This window comes from Stenella coeruleoalba (genome assembly GCF_951394435.1).
Source record: "Stenella coeruleoalba genome assembly, chromosome: 4".
NCBI lineage: Eukaryota > Metazoa > Chordata > Mammalia > Artiodactyla > Delphinidae > Stenella > Stenella coeruleoalba.
Genome location: NC_137149.1, coordinates 29,323,484 through 29,346,255, shown reverse-complemented (window position 1 = coordinate 29,346,255; position 22,772 = coordinate 29,323,484). Strand labels below are relative to the sequence as shown.

The window sequence follows — 22,772 nt, the reverse complement described above, 5'->3', positions numbered from 1 at the left end:
GCTAGAATGAATAGATACTAATTTTCATATCATTATAGTGCTATGGAATTAATTTACAAAAAGACACTGAAACACTCATTTTTTGCCTTCAATCTTCAAACACTAGCTAATATCTGAAAATAGTACATGATCAATATAGGCCACACTCAATAAGCTCTCAAACCAATTGGAACATCCCTTCACATAATTCTAGTATCCAAATGTATCTCTCCTTGATTTATCATCATGCTATGACTGCTGCCCCTAAACCCCACAATATGTGACACTGTCCAAGACTTTTCCCTTGCAAATACTAACTTTCTACCAAAAGTGACTCTTCATTAGCTAACCTGGTGTGGTGCTAACTCTGGGGATGGCCAGCTCTCTGTTCTCTTTCATGCTCATCACTTTAACCCCAAACCCAATCTCAGACAGCAAAGTAGGTACAGAGTGAGGGGAATTAAGAGTCAAACCAGGGCTTCCCTGGTGGCGCAGTGGTTGAGAGTCCGCCTGCCGATGCAGGGGACACGGGTTTGTGCCCAGGTCCGGGAAGATCACACGTGCCGCGGAGCGGCTGGGCCCATGAGCCATGGCCGCTGAGCCTGCGCGTCCGGAGCCTGTGCTCCGCAACGGGAGAGGCCTCAACAGTGAGAGGCCCGGGTACCGCAAAAAAAAAAAAGAGTAAAACCATCAACTGGAAAATCTTTCAGGCTGTGCTTGCATGTAAAAAAGCATATTAAATTATGGAGCACTGATAACAATGTATGGTCATGAAATAGAAGCTGAGAAATATATCCATCCTTTTTCTGCTAGTATCAGTAGTATCGCTGGTAAGACAGGAATGGTTCAACTGGAAAATGTCCTGTCCCTTCCTGAGATACTGGTCATAGAAACACTGTTCCTTTCCTTTGTGCACACTGATACTAACTGAGGGACTATTACTGGGGGACCTAGGTCATCGTAAACTTTTGACTGGAATGACTGCATCGTGATTATGCAAGGTGAAGAAGGAAATTTCTTAATATAGAATATTCAAAAGCACTAATCTAGACAAAATAAAATTAGTTCCTTTTAATATATTGTTTATATAAGCCTCTAGCTAAGGTGAAGCAAGAAACTGCAATTTAAAAAACAGTAACAATAACAACAGTGACGAAAACCACACAAACTGATCCAGGATTCAGAAGTCTCTTCACCGTAATCTCAGGCAAATCTCTTCACCTCTCTAGACACCAGTTTCCTTCATGCCCAAAATGTGAGAGTTGTATAAAATAGTATTTAAGGTTCCTTTCAGTTCCAAGATTTCATGTTTCTAAGTACAAGTCACCATAAATATACAAAGAAACTCCTCTAAATTAATTTTAAGAAGATACTATTCACTAGAAATCATCATTACCAGGTAGCTATGATTATAATTATTACTATTCCGAGCATCCAATTATTTTACTAAGAAGGAATGAATGATCTATGCAAAACTCTGGAACAAATACCTAAATTTGATACAGAATCTGTGCCTTTCATTTCTTCTCCCTTCCTTCGCCTGCCCTCCAGTGGCAGTGCTGAGCAGTGAACCAATCAAAAGAACAAATATGAAGGCAGCATTCCAAACTGGCCTCAACCCTCTCCCAGGCATCTTGGAGCAGTCTAGATAATATTGTTTTATCTCTCTATGCCTAAAAAGGGGAATTTAGAAGATAACAGGACTAAGGTATAGCACCTCCTGAAAATTAGAGCAACTTAGAGTGAAAATGATATGAGCAAAGTAAACCACTAGTTATTTTCTTTGAAGGTTCAAAGACCACTTAAGAAGGTTCGATTTCTACCAAAGACTTCCACATTTTAAGCAGGACAATTCTAGAGCATAACAGAGGAGTTATACAGCAGGAATTCTGGAAGGTCTCCTGGAGAACTATAAGTAGTGCCCAATTATGAGATTAGAAGAAGACAAGGAATTTTCTCTAGGGATATCATATTATGCCTGAAAACTCATATATAGAGAGGTTTTGTGACTAGAACTGACAAAAAGGGAGACTTGTAGTTAAAAGATTTGTATTTTTAAAATATTTGAAAAATGAAATCTTACTCTTTAGAGTGAATAATTTTCCCAATTTAGCCATCATCATGATTATTATTATTCAGAAGACTATATATTCATTTATTTAGAGCAGGAGTCTGCAAACTACTATTACAGCTTGCAGGCCAAATCCAGCCCACCACCCATTTTTGTAAGGTCGGCAAATGAAAATCACTTCTACAGTTTTAAACGGTTGGAAAAAATCAAAAGAGTATTTCATGACATGTGAAAGTTGTATGCAATTCAAATATCAGTGTGCATAAATAACATTTTATTGGAAAACAGCCATTCTCATTCACTTACATATTATCTATGACTGCTTTTGTGCTACTTGGGCAGAGTTGAGTAGTTGTGACAGAGACTATATGTCTCACAACACTTAAAATCTTTATTATACAGCTTTTTACAGAAAAAGTTTGCTGAGCCTTGGCTTAGAGCCAAGCTCACCAGTTTTATCTTTGCATATCACTTCAATCACTCATATGTGATGGGGTCATCTAGTGTTGGAGATGAGAAAACACTACTGGTGTAAATAAAGGTAGGGGATGCAGCCAGCAGTGGACAGGTTAACACCAATAAGTGAACATCATAGAATTATGGATCTTTTTTCCTAGTGGATCAAAAATGTTTTGGACTGTTGACTGCTTGCTAAATAGTTGACAGTCCTTAAGCATCTTATATTGGTTGTCCTGAAAAAATTAAACTCTTTCCCTCACCTGTTCACAATTCCATTAGACTAAAAAAAAAACAACAACAAAAAAGAGAATTACCTCATTAATAAAAAATATTCCTTATGCTTTACAAATAAATCGTTATTTGTACAGTGTTTTTATAGGTTACAAAATTTTTCGAAAAGGGCGTATCATTTGATTTTCATTCTAGGTACATTTGCTATATTATTCATTAGAGTGAGACATGTTGAAGGGTTCAGCTCATGTTGTGGAAGTATGGAAAAAGCAAACATTGACTTTTGAAATACTTGTTATCTTTCACATGCAGAGTTACTTGAAAAAATACAAATTTAAGAATGCCAAAACTTCAGATTTTTGGGCAGCACTTGAAGAGGTAAGGAGGAGTATATCCTCAAACATTTCTTTGATTAACAAATGATTTATCAATCATTTCTTTATCTGATTATTCTATCCTTTTATTTCCCCTTATTTGTTGATTGATTATTCTCTATTTTTTAAAAAAATCTTAGGCAAGTAATCTACCAGTGAAAGAAGTAATGGATACCTGGACCAATCAGATGGGTTATCCTGTACTTAATGTGGAAGATATGAGGAACATCACACAGAAACGCTTCCTGTTGGACTCGAGAGTTAATTCTTCTGAGCCACATTCAATTTTGGGGTAAGAATCTATAACGCATTTCAGAAGAAAAGCAGAAATTTGATGGAAATACTGGCCATTTGCTTAGACCTTGCTCTTCAGTACCTGATGCTTAAGCACAGTGTCTTTACGGAAACAAAGGCACTCAGAAATAGCTCAGTTGTCTTCAGGTTCCAAATGATGGACTGAGCACATGCATGCAAGTACAATTCTTCCCAGAAATCACTGAATAAAGAAACAGAAGTACTAAAAGAAATAAACTCAGAGAAGCAAAGAAAATAGGAAGGGCTAAATGCATCATAAAATTCGAGATGAAGAAAAGCAGAGGGAGAAATATAGACAGAAAACAAACAGAGGAAGATGCAGCCAGATAAAAAGAGACTTTCAGTAGAGGTGGAAGCCGATTCCCCCTATCCGTAGACAGGCTCTGGGCTCAGTGTCAGCACTCAGAGCGGAAGGCAGGAGTGAGGCTGAAAACAGGGCAATTAATTTGAAGTCTGGATTCAGGACAGTTGTGCCAGCCAGACCCCTACCCCTCCACTTTCCCTTCATTGACTGCCATTCTTTCCTCTGCATAGAGCTCTCAAAAGTCTGGCAATGACCCAAGGCAAAAATCCAGAGGGCTTTTTTTCCTAAAGAAATTGACCAAGACGTAGAGGAGAGCTAAGGATTTCCATCTGGTTGGGACACCCAAAGTAAAGCTTTCCTCCTTGTGGCATTTGTAGTATGAATGGGCTGGAGCTGCCAGCTCCCCTCATACATACACAGAGCCTCTAGTCAGACTTCCTGTTCAGCGGAGAAGTCAGTTTCAAAAATATACCTCCCTTCTCTACTCAGCCATAAAAAGAAACGAAATTGAGTTATCTGTGGTGAGGTGGATGGACCTAGAGTCTGTCATACAGAGTGAAGTAAGTCAGAAAGGGAAAAACAAATACCGTACGCTAACACATATATATGGAATCTAAGGAAAAAAAAAAAAAAAGATCATGAAGAACCTAGGGGTAAGACGGGAATAAAGACACAGACCTACTATAGAATGGACTTGAGGATATGGGGAGGGGGAAGGGTAAGCTGGGACAAAGTGAGAGAATGGCATGGACATATATACGCTACAAAATGTAAAACAGATAGCTAGTGGGAAGCAGCCGCATAGCACAGGGAGATCAGCTCAGTGGTTTGTGACCACCTAGAGGGGTGGGATAGGGAGGGTGGGAGGGAGGAAGACGCGAGAGGGAAGAGATATGGGGATATATTTATATGTATAACTGATTCACTTTGTTATAAAGCAGAAACTAACACACCATTGTAAAGCAATTATACTCCAATAAAGATGTTAAAATATATATATATACCTCCCTTCTCAACAGCAGAGGGGTTACATACAAGACACCAAGAATAACCAATTTAGTCCTTCTTTCTTAAATATGAATGATCAAGGATCGCAAGACACATGAAAGAAATCTAAAAGCATAAAAGGTAAAATCTCACATGAACAAACAAGAAACCTATCTCTGGGCTTCCCTGGTGGCGCAGTGGTTGAGAGTCTGCCTGCCGATGCAGGGGACACGGGTTCGTGCCCCGGTCCGGGAAGATCCCACATGCCGCAGAGCGGCTGGGCCCGTGAGCCATGGCCGCTGAGCCTGCGCGTCTGGAGCCTGTGCTCCGCAACGGGAGAGGCCACAACAGTGAGAGGCCCGCGTACCGAAAAAAAAAAAAAAAAGAAACCTATCTCTATAAGAGACATAATTAAAATAAATTTATGAAATATATTAAGAGATCAAAGAAGCTATTATATCCATTAACTAAGAGCAGAATGTTTTCGAAAAGACAAACTGAGAATATAAAAGAGCTATGAAAGATTAAATTTTGGTTGTGAAAAAAATTAATAGACCAACTAGAAATAAATTTGGGGAATTCCCTAAAAGTACAGGACAAACACACATAGAACTGGCAAATATGAAACAGAAGACAAATATGGAAAATCTAGCACCCAACTAATAGAAGTCTCCCAAAAAAAAGAAAATAGAGAAACTTAAGGAGCGAATTGTACTAAAGAAATAATAAAGTGCACAAGGATTCTGATTAAAAGGCCCCATTGACTACACAGTACAAAAAGGAAAAAAAAAACACCAAAAACATACCTAGCTATAGCCTCATGAAATTTCAGAAAACAAGGGTACATGAGTTAGTGTGGCATTAGACTTCTTTACAACAACTCTGAACTCAAGAAGAAAATGAAGCAGTCATTTAAAACGTGGATGCAAAAAATATTTTCAACCTCTAATTCTCTAGGCAGTTCCCTAAACCAAACGTATAAGCACAGTGAAGACATTTTCTGACGTGCAACCCCAGAAAATGCTTTCCACACAGCACTTCTTAGAAAGTTACTAAGGCTACATACAGTCCAGGGGGATTGGAGCCTGGAGAGAAAAAAATATGAATGAATCAAAAAAAGAGGAAGACATAGGATCCAGGAAACAGTTCATCCAACCTAGGAGAGCCATGAAAGGAAATGCAGACCAACAGCGATCCAGTGGGCTCACAGTGCCGCAAGAGCAGGATGACTGGGGCTGAGTTAGGTGATCCCCAGGGAAAAGAGAGTATAATTGGGAGAATGGCGGAATTGGGGAATTGGTGAAGGCCCATCAGTCTGGCCAACTATAAAGAAGAAAATTAGCAAAAAACAAAATCAAGGCTGTATGTAAAAACTGTGATCCAAAAATATGAAGCAGGTAGAATGATTTTATGCCATTGATAAAGTATAAGGAAGAGGAGTCTATTTTACCCTTATGTTAGGGTGTTAGGGGAAATCTGCATTTAAGGGACTCAAGGGCCATGAAATCAGACCATTGAGAAGGAAATATGACTCCAACACACTTCTCGGCCAGCAATATGTATAGAGCATAATTTCGTTTGTGTTATTCATTGTCTTTTGGCTTTTATAATCAACCAATGGATAACATGTTAATGTTTGTTATAGTGACAGGTTAGATTGTAAATATAAACAATCTTAACACTGTAACAAGAAAAAACAGCTGACAGAAGAAAGGAGGTGGAAGAGGAAGAAAAGGTGGAAAAAAAGGATACTGGATACTGGTTCAGTGGTGGACCGAAGCTGGCTTTAATCCCAACTCAGTGACATCATTCCAGTAGCCTGAAATTGGTCATGATGTGAGTTAATGGAAATCAGCAAATACTACATTCCACTTCCCACCCCTGCCCTGAGAGCTGGTTGTTAAGCATTTATCGGCACTGCACAAGATAACCTTATTCTACAGTTAGGAGAGAGTAACAATACTAAAATTTATAAAACAAGAAAAGGCAGTATGGGTATACTATTTAAAGGAACAATTGTAACCTACAGAAGTCTAATAATAATAATTTTGCTTTATTATAATTTGAATGTTAAAGGGGGAATGAAAAAGAAAGTAGTATAAGTGAACTAAGTCACCCTCTCTCATGGGTGAGTTAATAAATACTATCTAAAAAATATAGAGGTATTTAGAGTTACAGTATTAGACATCAGAAGAACTAAAACCAGAAGCATTTAAAAGGGGCTGCTTCTGAGAGAGGTGCTGGTCTGTGGAAAGGGTGTAGGAGACAGTGGCTTTTCAATAGTGGTTTTCCCAGTTTTTGATTAAGGATGTTTTTATTTACAATGCATAAATGAAATTCTCCAAACATTTTAACAGCAATTACACACTCAATCAATCAAATTATTTTGCATATATCATTTATAAGAGACTTCTAAACATCACCACTTAAAATTTTATTAAATTCCATTTATAATTTCAAATATAAACACCAAAAGACACAGTTTTATGAATCTAATTTCTAAAAAGAGTTTTCTATACATGTTTATGAATCTAACAAATTAAAAATCATAAATATAGTATATCAAATTTCTTGGGCATTTTCAAACACATTAAACCTTAACAACCAAAAAGGAAAAAAAAGAATCAAACCTTTAACTTTACAAAATCAGAATTTCCTATTACATGAAAAGATGCTCAACATAACTAAATATCAAAGAAATGCAAATCAAAACTACAATGAGGTATCACCTCACACCAGTCAGAATGACCAGCATCAAAAAGTCTACAAACAATAAATGCCGGAGAGGGTGTGGAGAAAAGGGAAACTTCCTACACTGTTGGTGGGAATATAAATTGGTACAACCACTATGGAGAACGGTATGGAGGTTCCTTAAAAAACAAAAAATAGTACTACCATATGATCCAGCAATCCCACTCCTGGGCATATTCCAGAGAAAACCATAATTCAAAAAGATACACACACCCCAATGTTCATTGCAGCAGTATTTACAATAGCCAAGACATGGAAGCAATCTAAATGTCCATCAACAGAGGAATGGATAAAGAAGATGTGGTACATGTATACAATGGAATATTACTCAGCCATAAAAAAGAATGAAATAATGTCATTTGCAGCAACATGGATGGACCTAGAGATTATCACATTGAGTGAAGTAAGTCAGAGAAAGACAAATATCATATGATATCACTCATGTGGAATTTAATTTAAAAAATGATATAAATAAACTTGTTTACAAAACAGAAACAAACTCACAGATTTCGAAAACAAACTTATGGTTACCAAAGGGGAAACATGCAGGGGAGGGATAAATTAGGAGTTTGGGATTAACATACACACACTACCATATATAAAATAGATAACCAACAAGGGCCTACTATATAGCACAGGGAACTCTATTCAATATTCTGTAATAACGTATATGGGAAAACAATCTGAAAAAAGAATGAATATATGTATATGCATAACTGAATCACTTTGCTGTACACCTGAAACTAACACAACATTGTAAATCAACTCTACTCCAATAAAATTAACAACAACAAAAAAACCTCACCCAAATCAGACTTTTATAGGCATTTAAACATGACTACTGAGTTAAGGTATTCTAAGAATGTCAGATAAAATTACAAATCCAATACGTCATTTCCTCTAATTTGCCAAATTTTTAAAACATACCAAATATTGTAAAAGCTGACAAAACACGTGCCACACAGCCAGTGATTTCAAAACTTATTACACTTGTATGACTACAACTTTTACAAAAGTATTAATAATATAGCCATTTCTGTATAACTAACTAGTTATTTCTGCATACATTTCCGGGGTGCCAACCGGTCCCAAATGAAGAGAACAAAATCACGATCTCAGGACGCCCCCCCTAGCCACTGTAGCTGGCCACAGGAACCTGGGTGTACCACTTTGGGGATGTCATCTCCGACCTTTATCGCCCAGCTGAGGCCCCTCCTAGACAGGATCCTGGCTAAATGAGAGCAACACCTTGGTCCCCTGGACAACATTCCAATTTCACCCAGGCCGATTTTAATTGTCTTTTAACTTCTTAATATGTGCTTTGGGTGGAGACAATTTTGCACTCACCACACTCCAGGTGGCCTCTAATCTCCACTACCCGATTTCCACCGAAAAGACCTTTCACCCTCTTCCTTTTTTAATAGTCTCACTGACCTCATTTTACAGTCACATATATAAATCATCACAAGATCAATTATTCAGTAGCAATTAATATAACATGAGGAAGGAGAAATATAGTGTAGAAGGTGTCTCAGGAATCGTTTAATAACTATAAACTGGTTCTTTTACAGTTATTGTTTTATGTTCTAGCAAATTAAATTGGCCCATTTTAATACTGCTAGAGCCTTTGGATACTAAAATTTTTAAAATATTTCTCTCTTGCAAAACTAGCTTCCATTTGGAAGTTTCAGAGTAATTATTCTCTCCTGCCATGTGCCCACTGATACGCTGAGCCTGAATTAATTGTGGGACAGGAGGTATGGTGGAGTAGAGAGGACTACAGAAGACTTTCTTTCTTGAGGAAGTGATATTTAAACTGAGTAAATTGGTGTTGGGGGATGACTGTCGGGGTTTTCAAAACAAAATGCAACATATATGAAGGCTCTAAAGTTTAAAAGGAGCATTATACATATTATATGCAATGCTTACTGAGCATTTACTAAGTAGCTGGCACTATTCTAAGTACTTCAGTGTATTTTATTATAACAGATAGAGAACTTTAGGCAGAAAATTTTTAAATAACTTACTCAAGGTTGCACAGAGTGTAAGTGATGGATCCTCGGTTTGAATGCAGGCAGCTCTGGCTCCAAGAACTGGACAACAGAGAGGCACTGGGAAGACTGGTGGGAGATAAAGTTGGAGGGGAAGGCAGGGGCAGGCATGCAGACCATGTTAAAGATTTTGAACAAAAGAGTGTGAAAATTCAAGGATGTTAAGGAGAGAACTGGCAGGATCATGTTTACATTTTTCAAAGTTCCCCTCTGGCTGCACTATGGAGAACAGATAAGGTGGGACAAGAGTGGATGCAGGGAGACCAGTTAGGATGATATTGTAGCTAGTGACCCATGTGAGAGGTGATGGAGTTGATGGGGCCTGCCCTAGGAGAACAGCCAGGCTGGGGATATGTGGCATATGTTCCAAAGATTGAGTTGAGCTAAAATTTCCAATTAAAGAATAAACAGTGTGCAGGGAATTGAATCGGATGAATTTACAGAGAACAATCTCCTTTTAAAATACTGTTCTCATCTTGCTCTATATAGCTCATACCCATATTTCTAGAGAACTGAAAAATCTTTATAGACCCACTTTATGATACCGTACTACAGGTAGCAGGTAACAGAACCTGTTTCCTGATTTCCAATTCAGGGCTTTGGGAATTGTTACATGAACAGCACACTCAGGTGATTCCAAAAATTCAAATTGCCAAAAACTTTCTGTCCCTGGCATCGAGAATGAAGAACACTCAAAATTATTAAATTAGCTACCTCTAGAAACTGGTTGGCCAGAAAGACAAGATCCAGCCTCATCCACCAGAATACAGGCACTAGTCCCCTCCACCAGGAAGCCTACACAACCCACTGAACCAACTTTAGCCACTGGGGACAGACATCAAAAACAACAGGAACTACGAACCTGCAGCCTGCATAAAGGAGACCCCAAACACAGTAAGATAAGCAAAATGAGAAGACAGAGAAACAAACAGCAGATGAAGGAGCAAGATAAAAACCCACCAGACCTAACAAATGAAGAGGAAATAGGCAGTCTACCTGAAAAAGAATTCAGAATAATGATACCAAAGATGATCCAAAATCTTGGAAATAGAGAAAATGCACGAAACATTTAACAAGGGCCTAGAAGAACTAAAGATGAAACAACTAACGATGAACAGCACAATAAATGAAATGAAAAATACTCTAGAAGGGATCAATAGCAGAATAACTGAGGCAGAAGAACGGATAAGTGACCTGGAAGATAAAATAGTGGAAATAACTACTGCAGAGCAGAATAAAGAAAAAAGAATGAAAAGAACTGAGGACAGTCTCAGAGACCTCTGGGACAACATTAAATGCACCAACATTCAAATTATAGGGGTTCCAGAAGAAGAAGAGAAAAAGAAAGGGACTGAGAGAATATTTGAAGAGATTATAGTTGAAAACGTCCCGAATATGGGAAAGGAAATAGTTAATCAAGTCCAGGAAGCACAGAGAGTCCCATACAGGATAAATCCAAGGAGAAACACGCCAAGACACATATTAATCAAACTGTCAAAAATTAAATGCAAAGAAAACATATTAAAAGCAGCAAGGGAAAAACAACAAATAACACACAAGGGTATCCCCATAAGGTTAACAGCTGATCTTTCAGCAGAAACTCTGCAAGCCAGAAGGGACTGGCAGGACATATTTAAAGTGATGAAGGAGAAAAACCTGCAACAAAGATTATTCTGCCCAGCAAGGATCTCATTCAGATTTGATGGAGAAATTAAAACCTTTACAGACAAGCAAAAGCTGAGAGTTCAGCACCACCAAACCAGCTTTACAACAAATGCTAAAGGATCTTCTCTAGGCAAGAAACAAAAGAGAAGGAAAAGACCTACAATAACAAACCCAAAACAATTAAGAAAATGAGAATAGGAACATACATATTGATAATTACCTTAAATGTAAATGGATTAAATGCTCCCACCAAAAGGCACAGATGGGCTGAATGGATACAACAACAAGACCCATATATATGCTGTATACAAGAGACCCACTTCAGACCTAGAGACACATACAGACTGAAAGTGAGGGGATGGAAAAAGATATTCCATGCAAATGGAAACCAAAAGAAAGCTGGAATAGCAATTCTCATATCAGACAAAATGGACTTTAAAATAAAGACTATTAGAAGAGACAAAGAAGGCCACTACATAATGATCAAGGGATCGATCCAAGAAGAAGATATAACAATTGTAAATATTTATGCACCCAACACAGGAGCACCTCAACACATAAGGCAAATACTAACAGCCATAAAAGGGGAAATCGAAAGTAACACATTCATAGTAGGGGACTTTAACACCCCACTTTCACCAATGGACAGATCATCCAAAATAAAAATAAATAAGGAAAATGTTCATTGCAGCTCTATTTACAATAGCCCAGAGATGGAAACAACCTAAGTGCCCATTATCGGATGAATGGATAAAGAAGATGTGGCACATATATACCATGGAATATTACTCAGCCATAAAAAGAAACGAAATTGAGCTATTTGTAATGAGGTAGATAGACCTAGAGTCTGTCATACAGAGTGAAGTAAGTCAGAAAGAAAAAGACAAATACCGTATGCTAACACATATATATGGAATTTAAGAAAAAAAATGTCATGAAGAACCTAGGGGTAAGACAGGAATAAAGACGCAGACCTACTGGAGAACGGACTTGAGGATATGGGGAGGGGGAAGGGTGAACTGTGATAGGGCGAGAGAGAGTCATGGACATATACACACTAACAAACGTAGTAAGGTAGATAGCTAGTGGGAAGCAGCTGCATGGCACAGGGATATTGGCTTGGTGCTTTGTGACAGCCTGGAGGGGTGGGATAGGGAGGGTGGGAGGGAGGGAGACGCAAGAGGGAAGACATATGGGAACATTTGTATATGTATAACTGATTCACTTTGTTATAAAGCAGAAACTAACACAGCATTGTAAAGCAATTATACCCCAATAAAGATGTTAAAATAAATAAATAAGGAAACACAAGCTTTAAATGATACATTAAACAACATGGACTTAATTGATATTTATAGGACATTCCATCCAAAAACAACAGAATACACATTTTTCTCAAGTGCTCATGGAACATTCTCCAGGATAGATCATATCTTGGGTCACAAATCAAGCCTTGGTAAATTTAAGAAAACGATATCGTATCAAGTATCTATTCCGACCACAATGCTATGAGACTAGATATCAATTACAGGAAAAGATCTGTAAAAAACACAAACACATGGAGGCTAAACAATACACTACTTAATAACGAAGTGATCACTGAAGAAATCAAAAAGGAAATCAAAAATACCTAGAAACAAATGACAATGGAGACACAATGACCAGAAATCTATGGGATGCAGCAAAAGCAGTTCTAAGAGGGAAGTATATAGCAATACAATCCTACCTTAGGAAACAGGAAACATCTCGAATAAACAACCTAACCTTGCACCTAAAGCAAATAGAGAAAGAAGAACAAAAAACCCCCAAAGTTAGTAGAAGGAAAGAAATCATAAAAAGCAGATCAGAAATAAATGAAGAAGAAATGAAGGACGATAGCAAAGATCAATAAAACTAAAAGCTGGTTCTTTGAGAAGATAAACAAAATTGATAAACCATCAGCCAGGCTCATCAAGAAAAAGAGGGAGAAGACTCAAATCAATAGAATTAGAAAAGAAAAAGGAGAAGTAACAACTGACACTGCAGAAATACAAAAGATCATGAGAGATTACTACAAGCAACTCTATGCCAATAAAATGGACAACCTGGAAGAAATGGACAAATTCTTAGAAATGCACAACCGGCCAAGACTGAATCAGGAAGAAACAGAAAATATGAACAGACCAATCACAAGTACTGAAATTGAAACTGTGATTAAAAATCTTCCAGCAAACAGAAGCCCAGGACCAGATGGCTTCACAGGTGAATTCTATCAAATATTTAGAGAAGAGCTAACACCCATCCTTCTCAAACTCTTCCAAAATATAGCAGAGGGAGGAACACTCTCAAGGCCACCATCACCCTGATATCAAAATCAGACAAGGCTGTCACAAAGAAAGAAAACTACAGGCCAATATCACTGATGAACATAGATGTGAAAGTCCTCAAAAAAATACTAGCAAACAGAATCCAACGGCACATTAAAAGGATCATACACCATGATCAAGTGGGGTTTATTCCAGGAATGCCAGGATTCTTCAATATACGCAAATCAATCAACGTGATACACTATATTAACAAATTGAAGGAGAAAAACCATACGATCATCTCAATAGATGCAAAAAAGCTTTGACAAAATTCAACACCGATTTATGATAAAAACCGTGCAGAAAGTAGGCATAGAGGGAACTTTTCTCAATGTAATAAAGGCCATATAATCACAAACCCATAGCCAACATCATCCTCAATGGTGAAAAACTGAAAGCATTTCCACTAAGATCAGGAACAAGACAAGGTTGCCCACTCTCACCACTCTTATTCAACATAGTTTTGGAAGTTTTAGCCACAGCAATCAGAGAAGAAAAAGAAATAAAAGGAATCCAAATCGGAAAAGAAGAAGAAAAGCTGTAAATGTTTGCAGATGACATGATACTATACATAGAGAATCCTAAAGATGCCACCAGAAAACTACTAGAGCTAATCAATGAATTTGGTAAAGTAGCAGGATACAAAATTAATGCACAGAAATCTCTGGCATTCCTATATACTAATGATGAAAAATCTGAAAGTGAAATCAAGAAAACACTCCCATTTACCATTGCAACAAAAAGAATAAAATATCTAGGAATAAACCTACCTAAGGAGACAAAAGAGCTGTATGCAGAAAATTATAAGACACTGATGAAAGAAATTAAAGATGATACAAATAGATGGAGAGATATACCATGTTCTTGGATTAGAAGAATCAACATTATGAAAATGACTCTACTACCCAAAGCAATCTACAGATTCAATGCAATCCATATCAAACTACCACTGGCATCTTTCACAGAACTAGAACAAAAAATTTCACAATTTGTATGGAAACACAAAAGACCTAGAATAGCCAAAGCAACCTTGAGAATGAAAAACAGAGCTGGAGGAATCAGGCTCCCAGACTTCCGACTATACTACAAAGCTACAGTAATCAAGACAGTATGGTATTGGCACAAAAACAGAAAGATAGATCAATGGAACAGGATAGAAAGCCCAGAGATAAACCCATGCACATATGGTCACCTTATCTTTGATAAAGGAAGCAGGAATGTACAGTGGAGAAAGGACAGACTCTTCAATAAGTGGTGCTGGGAAAACTGGACAGATACATGTAAAAGTATGAGATTAGAACACTCCCTAACACCGTACACAAAAATAAGCTCAAAATGGATTAAAGACCTAAATCTAAGGCCAGAAACTATCAAACTCTTAGAGGAAACCATAGGCAGAACACTCTGTGACATAAATCACAGCAAGATTCTTTTTGACCCACCTCCTAGAGAAATGGAAATAAAAACAAAATAAACAAATGGGACCTAATGAAACTTCAAAGCTTTTGCACAGCAAAGGAAACCATAAACAAGACCAAAAGACTACCCTCAGAATGGGAGAAAATATTTGCAAATGAAGCAACCGACAAAGGATTAATCTCCAAAATTTACAAGCAGCTCATGCAGCTCAATAACAAAAAAACAAACAACCCAATCGAAAAATGGGCAGAAGACCTAAATAGACATTTCTTCAAAGAAGATATACAGACTGCCAACAAACACATGAAAGAATGCTCAACATCATTAATCATTAGAGAAATGCAAATCAAAACTACAATGAGATATCATCTCACACCAGTCAGAATGCCCATCATCAAAAAATCTAGAAACAATAAATGCTGGAGAGGGTGTGGAGAAAAGGGGACACTCTTGCACTGCTGGTGGGAATGTGAATTGGTACAGCCACTATGGAGAACAGTATGGAGGTTCCTTAAAAAACTACAAATAGAACTACCATATGACCCAGCAATCCCACTACTGCCATATACCCTGAGAAAACCATAATTCAAAAAGAGTCATGTACCAAAATGTTCATTGCAGCTCTATTTACAGTAGCCCAGAGATGGAAGCCACCTAAGTGTCCATCATCGGATGAATCGATAAAGAAGATGTGGCACATATATACAATGGAATATTACTCAGCCATAAAAGGAAACGAAATTGAGTTACTTGTAGTGAGGTGGATGGACCTAGAGTCTGTCATACAGAGTGAAGTAAGTCAGAAAGAGAAAGACAAATACCGTATGCTAACACATATATATGGAATCTAAGAAAAAAAATGTCATGAAGAACCTAGGGGTAAGACAGGAATAAAGACACAGACCTACTAGAGAATGGACTTGAGGATATGGGGAGGGGGAAGGGTAAGCTGGGACAAAGTGAGAGAGTGGCATGTACATATATACACTACCAAACGTAAGGTAGATAGCTAGTGGGAAGCAGCCGCATAGCACAGGGAGATCAGCTCTGTGCTTTGTGACCACCTAGAGGGGTGGGATAGGGAGGGTGGGAGGGAGGGAGACGCAAGAGGGAAGAGATATGGGAACATATGTATATGTATAACTGATTCACTTTGTTATAAAGCAGAAACTAACACACCACTGTAAAGCAATTATACTCCAATAAAGATGTAAAAAATAAAAAATAAAAATAAATAAATAAAAAAGAAACTGGTTGGCACCTGAACTGGAGAAGCCAGTGGTGCTCACCTTGTTGAAACCTGTTACCAGCCTCTCCCCCTGGAAACCTCACTCAGCTCTTCCACAGTGAATGAAATTCAGAGAAACTGGATATCTTGCTGGAATGCAGGTTCTGAAAATTAATAGTTCATGCCAAAACAAAGGAAAATTTGAGGTCTTAGACCCAATGAAATCAGTCAGGGAGTGTCTGTATTTCCTTCTTTATCTTTATTTTGGAGAGGAAAGATTATGACGGAGAAAACTTCTCTGTTTTTCACTCTTTCCTCTTCATAATATATGAATGATTTGAAACTTAGATCTGACTTGTTATCAGGTGATAATTCAATTACATAAATCAACATAATTTCTGTGATCATTCTGTTAACCATAAATTGTTTTTTACAGTTACTGTTTTATGTTCTAGCAAATCAGACTGGCCATAACACTGCTATTTAGGAGTGTTTGCACATATAAAATTTAAAAAATATATTTCTTTCTTGCGAAACAAACTTCCATTGGGAAAGCTTCACAGTAGTTGTTCCCTTCTCTTTCATATCCACTGATCTGTTAAGCCAGAGACATAGCCAACACTGTTTTTAAACCTGTGGGATTACATTTTTAAAGACTACTCCTGGGTTATAGATTCCTCTCCACACAAACAAAAAACTTTATTACCAAGGGAACTAAACATATCAACAGGTCTAAAATCATTTTAAAAGTTATAATAAATCTTTAAATTGTATTCATCAAGATTTAGAACATGGAACCATACTAACATTTACACTTTTCTCTAATTTTTTTTTAGTTTTAACCTTCAGAGACTTTAAAAAATTTTTAGATTCATAGATGCATGATTTTTAGTGACCATTTATCATAAAGTCAATCTACGTGTTCCCTGTTTTTTTAAAAAAAGTTACAAGTTATATATGCATAGGAAAATAAACCTAGAAAAGACAGGCTATCCTCTTGAGAACATTTCTTAAAAATCTGTAGTGGCTCTTGAACAAATACGAGAGAAAAAGACATTATATAGAAAGTTATCATTCCTTATTTTTCCATTTGATTAAAAAGTTAGATCATAATAATATAATCTAATTATAGATTAGATTATATGGGGCGTAATGCCCCCAGAAAGGAATTAGTTTTTTCTCCAACCCTAGTGTTCACCTGCTCTCTGTTCAGGTATATTACTATCTGGTAGACAATGTTAAGTTGTATTATAAACTAAATGGTCTCTTCCCTTTTCTCACTGCTTAAATATTCCAATATTAGGGAATTCTTACTGACCAGAAACTTTTTATAATTTAAATGGACCACACATTTGTAAGTTACTGTTTTACACTATGGCTTCAACCATCTCTTAGAAATGGGCCAGTTTCACATCTCCATCAGGGATAGTTCTCTATGGGACAAGTTTACATGTCTTTGGCAGTCCAGTCAATGTAAACCGGTGGAAGAATGGTAGTAGGTATGTCATGTTGGGGCAAAGTCAGTTTCCTTAGTGAAAATTAGATTGGCCATATTTATACTGTCAGAAACTGTTATATTGTTAGATATTTTAAAAGTGAATTATACCTTTAAAAAATTAAATCTGCTACTCTTGAATTTTAGAAAACATATAGGAAACTCTATCATTTATGTCATTTCTATTTCTTGACATTTTGTACTCTCCAATCTATAATTGTACTCACATTAGATCCTGTAAGTGGCTCCAAAACTATAAAATTATATAGCCTCAACCCTGCATCCTTTTTTGTCTTATGATGCTCTTACAGACCTCAGAGTAATATTTTTTACATGACCTTAGCAGTATATCTTATGCCTACTCTTAGGCACAGCCTAGTCCCAGAGACCGTGTCTTAGAGGGGACAGTGGAAATGTGAAATCCTAACTGTGCATACAGTGTATCAAGATACTCCGTACTCTGTTGTTTCAGTCGGGTTGGCATTGGGGAAAGGTGAGGAGGAATGAAATGTTAGTCTACATGGCAACACCACATCAGCAGAGCAGTGAAAGAGTGCAATCTGTAGGTAGAATGTGACTTTAAAATAATGCTTCTTTGTCTATCTGTCGAGAAGCTCTGGCAATATTACTAGTCTATCTAAACTACAGACAGACTTTACTAGACTACAAGTACTAGTCTAGTAAAGGGATCGTTCTTAGGTTGGCTTCACTAAAATCAGACCCTGAGGTGATCATTCAAGTGAAAGTGACTCATTAGGAAGTCTAGGAAAGGCTGGTAGGGGGATTGGCAAGAGGGATATCAAGCAGAAAAGGTGCAACAATAAACAGGTTCTGTCCAGGGTGACTACCCTGCAGGGAAGTTCTAGAGACAGTGCTTCAGTGTGGTCCTGCAGATGGGGCAAAGAACATTTCCATGCCCATCCATCATTGGCTAAGGGCTGCATCCAAGGATGTAAACTCCCAGGAACTTCTAGCTTTCCTTGCTCAGGCAGCCAGAGGGCAGTCCTCTAACAGAGAGACCCAGGTGCTGGCTGTGGGCAGGGAAAGCATAATGGAATCCAGGGTGTACAAAAATGACAAAGAAATTCAAGGGGATAAGGGTGGAGCACTGACAATTTCTCCTATAGGATCCAAGAAACAATTTATGTACTGGTTCTATGAAACTTACATCCAAAAACATTCCACTGCAATAAACTCCTTCAAGAGCGCTAGTAAAAGTTCAATCTATAAAACATTTCACTAGTTAGACAACAAAGGATGACTTCTTTCATATAGATGGCAAATATATATTCTCCCTGAATTACATAAATTTTATTGTATCTTGAAAGGGAGAAATATCATTCCCCCATTCTCTATTAGGGACTTGAATGAACACAGATGAAGAAACACAAGGCCAACTCTGAGTTGAAACCTAAACCCAAACACAGATTCATCTTTTCTCTAGATCTCCTGTGTTTTCTGACTGGTAAGATATGATATGAGAACGATCTAAAAGACATTTAAGACCTCTTTTATGAGATTTCAAGACTAAAATGTTAAGTATATATTGTATCAAAGTACAAAGCTAACCTCCTCCCCCCTGCTCTACAAGAAAATACTAAGAAGCTAAAAAGAACACTAAAACCCACTGAAACATGCTTGCCTGGTGAGTTTTCTTTGCAACACACTGGTTCACATGATTGTAAATAGGAGATATTTAAAGAGCATGATAAGCTTTAAGGGATGATGGTGGTGGTGTCATTGCAACATAATTTCTAAAATGCATTATTTCCTTCACAGCATTTTAATATTGTCTTCTGAATTCTAAAAATGTATTGTGTTCCTTGACAGAAACTATAGCATATTAAAGTCTGTGCAAGTATGTATGTGAATGCTCAATTTTATATGTGTTATATTTATGCAATATCTTTATTCCAAAGCTTCAAGCCATTTTTCTTGAAATAATCTTCTTCATCCTTAGCTAATTTTTGATACAAAGTTCCAAATTTTAGAGATTTATATAAATTGAAAGCAATTACATAGCCTATCTTTACCACAAAAGAGTACTGTATTAACTGTATTAATTGTATACTATACACTGGACAATTGCTTATGAGGAAAATATGCTTGTCTATTGCTTTTTATGCTTGTCTATTTTTACTTTGGAAATGTTTTTATTTTTTAGTAATAAAAGTTAAAATTTTTCTTTTTAAAAAACTTTAGTTACACATGGAATATTCCAGTTAAATGGACTGAAGATAGCAAATCAGGGATTACATTCTACAATAGGTCAGAAACAAGAGGTAAATATCATCAATTGATTTATTTCTTCTTTGAATTAATGTACTACATTAAATGAATAGAAGTGTAAAGAAACAACAATAAAGATGGAACTTATGATGTAAACTTCAGCAAAAAGAAACCTTTTAAGTAATTAACTGGTGAGCCAAAATCCTTATCTATAATAATGAGAACTTTTTTACCTTAAGAAATTCTTTGTAATGATTTACCATGACTGGTACAATAAATACCCATATCCAAAGGAGAAGGGTCAGATACCCAACCACTGGAAGATCAATGTATCAATTTTCATCCTTTCTTTGCTCTCTTCCTTCTTTCCTCGCTTTTTCTCCTTCCTTCCTTTGTTCCTTCTCTTTTCCTTTCTTCTTTTTAAATATCAGATAAGCCACTGAATTTCTTAGAATGTTATGTAACAAGCCTGACTTTTTAAATGCTGCCATTAAATTAGACCTATCATTTTTTCAACTAGCATGACATTAGAATCTTTAATGACTCCAAATCATTTTTTCTAAGCTGTCAAGTTGTCACCAGTAGCTCAAGGCATTATCTATATCTATATCCATCCATCTAACCATCTCCCTAAGTGAATGACTTGGCACTTGCCTGTGTTAAATTCAGCTGTGACTGTTCTGCTCACTTAAACCAACTAGAAATATATTTCTGTATTCTATCTCCATTGATTTGTCTTTTCCCTTCTTGAAAAATTTTAGAGTTACATAAAAACATGGGAGACCTTATCACATGTTCTCTACTATAGATCGCTGAAAAAATAAGACAGGTTTTAGCAACCATCCCAGAAGAATCTTGCTTTTTATACTTTTGCTATTGTGCTTGTTTTGTGTTTCAAAATCACTTCTTATCTAAGACAAATGAGACTCTTCTTCATCCCTTCCCATGAGGACTTGGTTTCAGAATAGCATTTGGCATGGACTTTCCCCCAGGGCTTCTCAGGGATAAAAGTAGATCATCTATCCTCTAATTACATATGCCTATTTGCTCCTGTAAGATATTCTAAAATAGTAATTAATTTCCTCTGGCAAGTAAGTTTTTACACTATTTCCAGTAGATTTTTTTTAAAAAACAACTTTATTGAGATATAATTCACATACTAGGAAATTCCCCCATTTAAAGTGTACAATCCAATGGTTTTTATTACATTCACAGACACTTGTAACCATCATCACAGTAAATTTTAGAGCATTTCAATCACCTCAAAAAGAAACTCCATATCCTTTAGCTATCAACTCCTCTATTCTCCTATAACCCCAGCCCTAAGCAACCACTAATCTACTTTCTGTCTGCATAGATTTGGCTATTTTAGACATTTCACATAAATGGAATGATACATGTAGCATTTTGTGATAGCTTCTTTCACCTAACATAATGTTTTCAAGTTCATCCATGTCATAGCATGTATCAGTACTTCATTCTTTTTTATTGCCAAATTATATTCACATCATATTGATATTACCTTTTGTAATATCATATTGATATTACAAAGGTAGTATCATATTGATACTACCTTTTGTTTATCTGTTCAACAGTTGATGGGCATATGAATTGTTTCTGCCTTTTGGCTGTTATGAATCATATTGCTATAAACATTTGTGAACAAGGTTTTATGTGGCTCCGATATCGTTTTTTCAGCTTTGGTTTTTACTTTTACTATAAATTATTTTGTGAGTTTTAATTTTTACTATAAACTCTACCAGCTTTGCTATAGTCGAGGTAAGACCCCTTTCTGTTGCCTTTACAACAAAACTTTCTTTTGGTCATTTAGGCTAACCTTAACTGATGTAGTCAGCAATTTCTCTTGAATTCTTTTAGAATACCCAGATCAATGCCATTTTGTCTTAGTATTTTATATAGGATAATTTTGTGTTTGAGTACCAAGCTCTATCTTTTGTGGGCCGTCTTCTGACCATTTTCTTACTCAAGTACATTACTCAAGCCAAAGGAAAATGGAGAAGACAGAAAAAAAGTTTAAAAAATGTGCAATAGCACCGATAAAAGGCATAATAAGGCTAGGATTCCCTTGGGAGGTTTTCAGTGGATCTGGTTTAAATATTACTACATGTTTTCCCCATTGGTCACCATTGGTTAACTGAGGGTTGGGGGAATGTCTGGGAAGCTGCTTGATTTGTTGTTTACAAATTTAAAAGCATGAGTAATTTATATACACTAACACAATGTACCTAGCATTTTCATGAAATGAGGTTTCCACAAAAGTAAATTTTCCAGATAACTAAAGCTTATTCAAGTGCTTTGTAAAATAGGTTTCAGGAGTTAACAATAAACATTCTTCTTGTATGTATTATGTACTTATTAGACAGAATATTTGAATAATGAATTAAATAATGAATTAAATTAATTATTTCAAACAAGTATTTACTGAGAACTAACTTATGGGCCAAACACAGGGATAGGTATGGAGATAATGCTGGGTAGGGGGGAACCCACAATCCTTACCTTGTGGTAATTACTGTCTAGGGAGGGTGTGGACGAGGCAGGCAAACATAATACCATGTCATAAGGGCCTGGTGTGGTAACAGCCAAAGGCACTCACAGGAGAAGCACCAGCGGAGATTTAGGGGTTGAGCAAAGTTACTAAAGAAAGGGACATCTAGTCTCAGAGTTAGGGGGGGCTAAAGGTAGAGTTTAAGTGGATGACAGGATGGACTGAGTGTAGACTGAAATAGTGCTACAGACAGAAAATGCTAGTATGAAAGTGAGAAAGCAAAGGGCTCTTAGGGGAAGCTCTATCCCTCTGTCATTACATTTAAGACATTTTTTGCTGTAACTATTGACTTTATCTGTC

At 36.8% G+C, this 22,772-nt stretch overlaps 1 protein-coding gene and 1 long non-coding RNA gene across 2 annotated transcripts in view; one reads left to right on the top strand and one right to left on the bottom strand.

The window, feature by feature from the left end:
* The window catches only part of ENPEP (glutamyl aminopeptidase), a 110,634-nt gene that overhangs the window by 53,919 nt on the left and 33,943 nt on the right, over positions 1 to 22,772 (top strand). Inside the window, exons 9-11 of the mRNA XM_079920794.1 lie at positions 3,053 to 3,118; positions 3,255 to 3,406; positions 19,877 to 19,956. Of these exons, the coding sequence (XP_079776920.1) occupies positions 3,053 to 3,118; positions 3,255 to 3,406; positions 19,877 to 19,956 (298 nt within the window). The remainder of the gene's footprint in view (positions 1 to 3,052; positions 3,119 to 3,254; positions 3,407 to 19,876; positions 19,957 to 22,772) is intronic.
* LOC307186110 overlaps positions 1 to 22,772 on the bottom strand; it is a 208,798-nt gene that overhangs the window by 178,485 nt on the left and 7,541 nt on the right. The gene's annotated exons all lie outside the window — the stretch shown is intronic.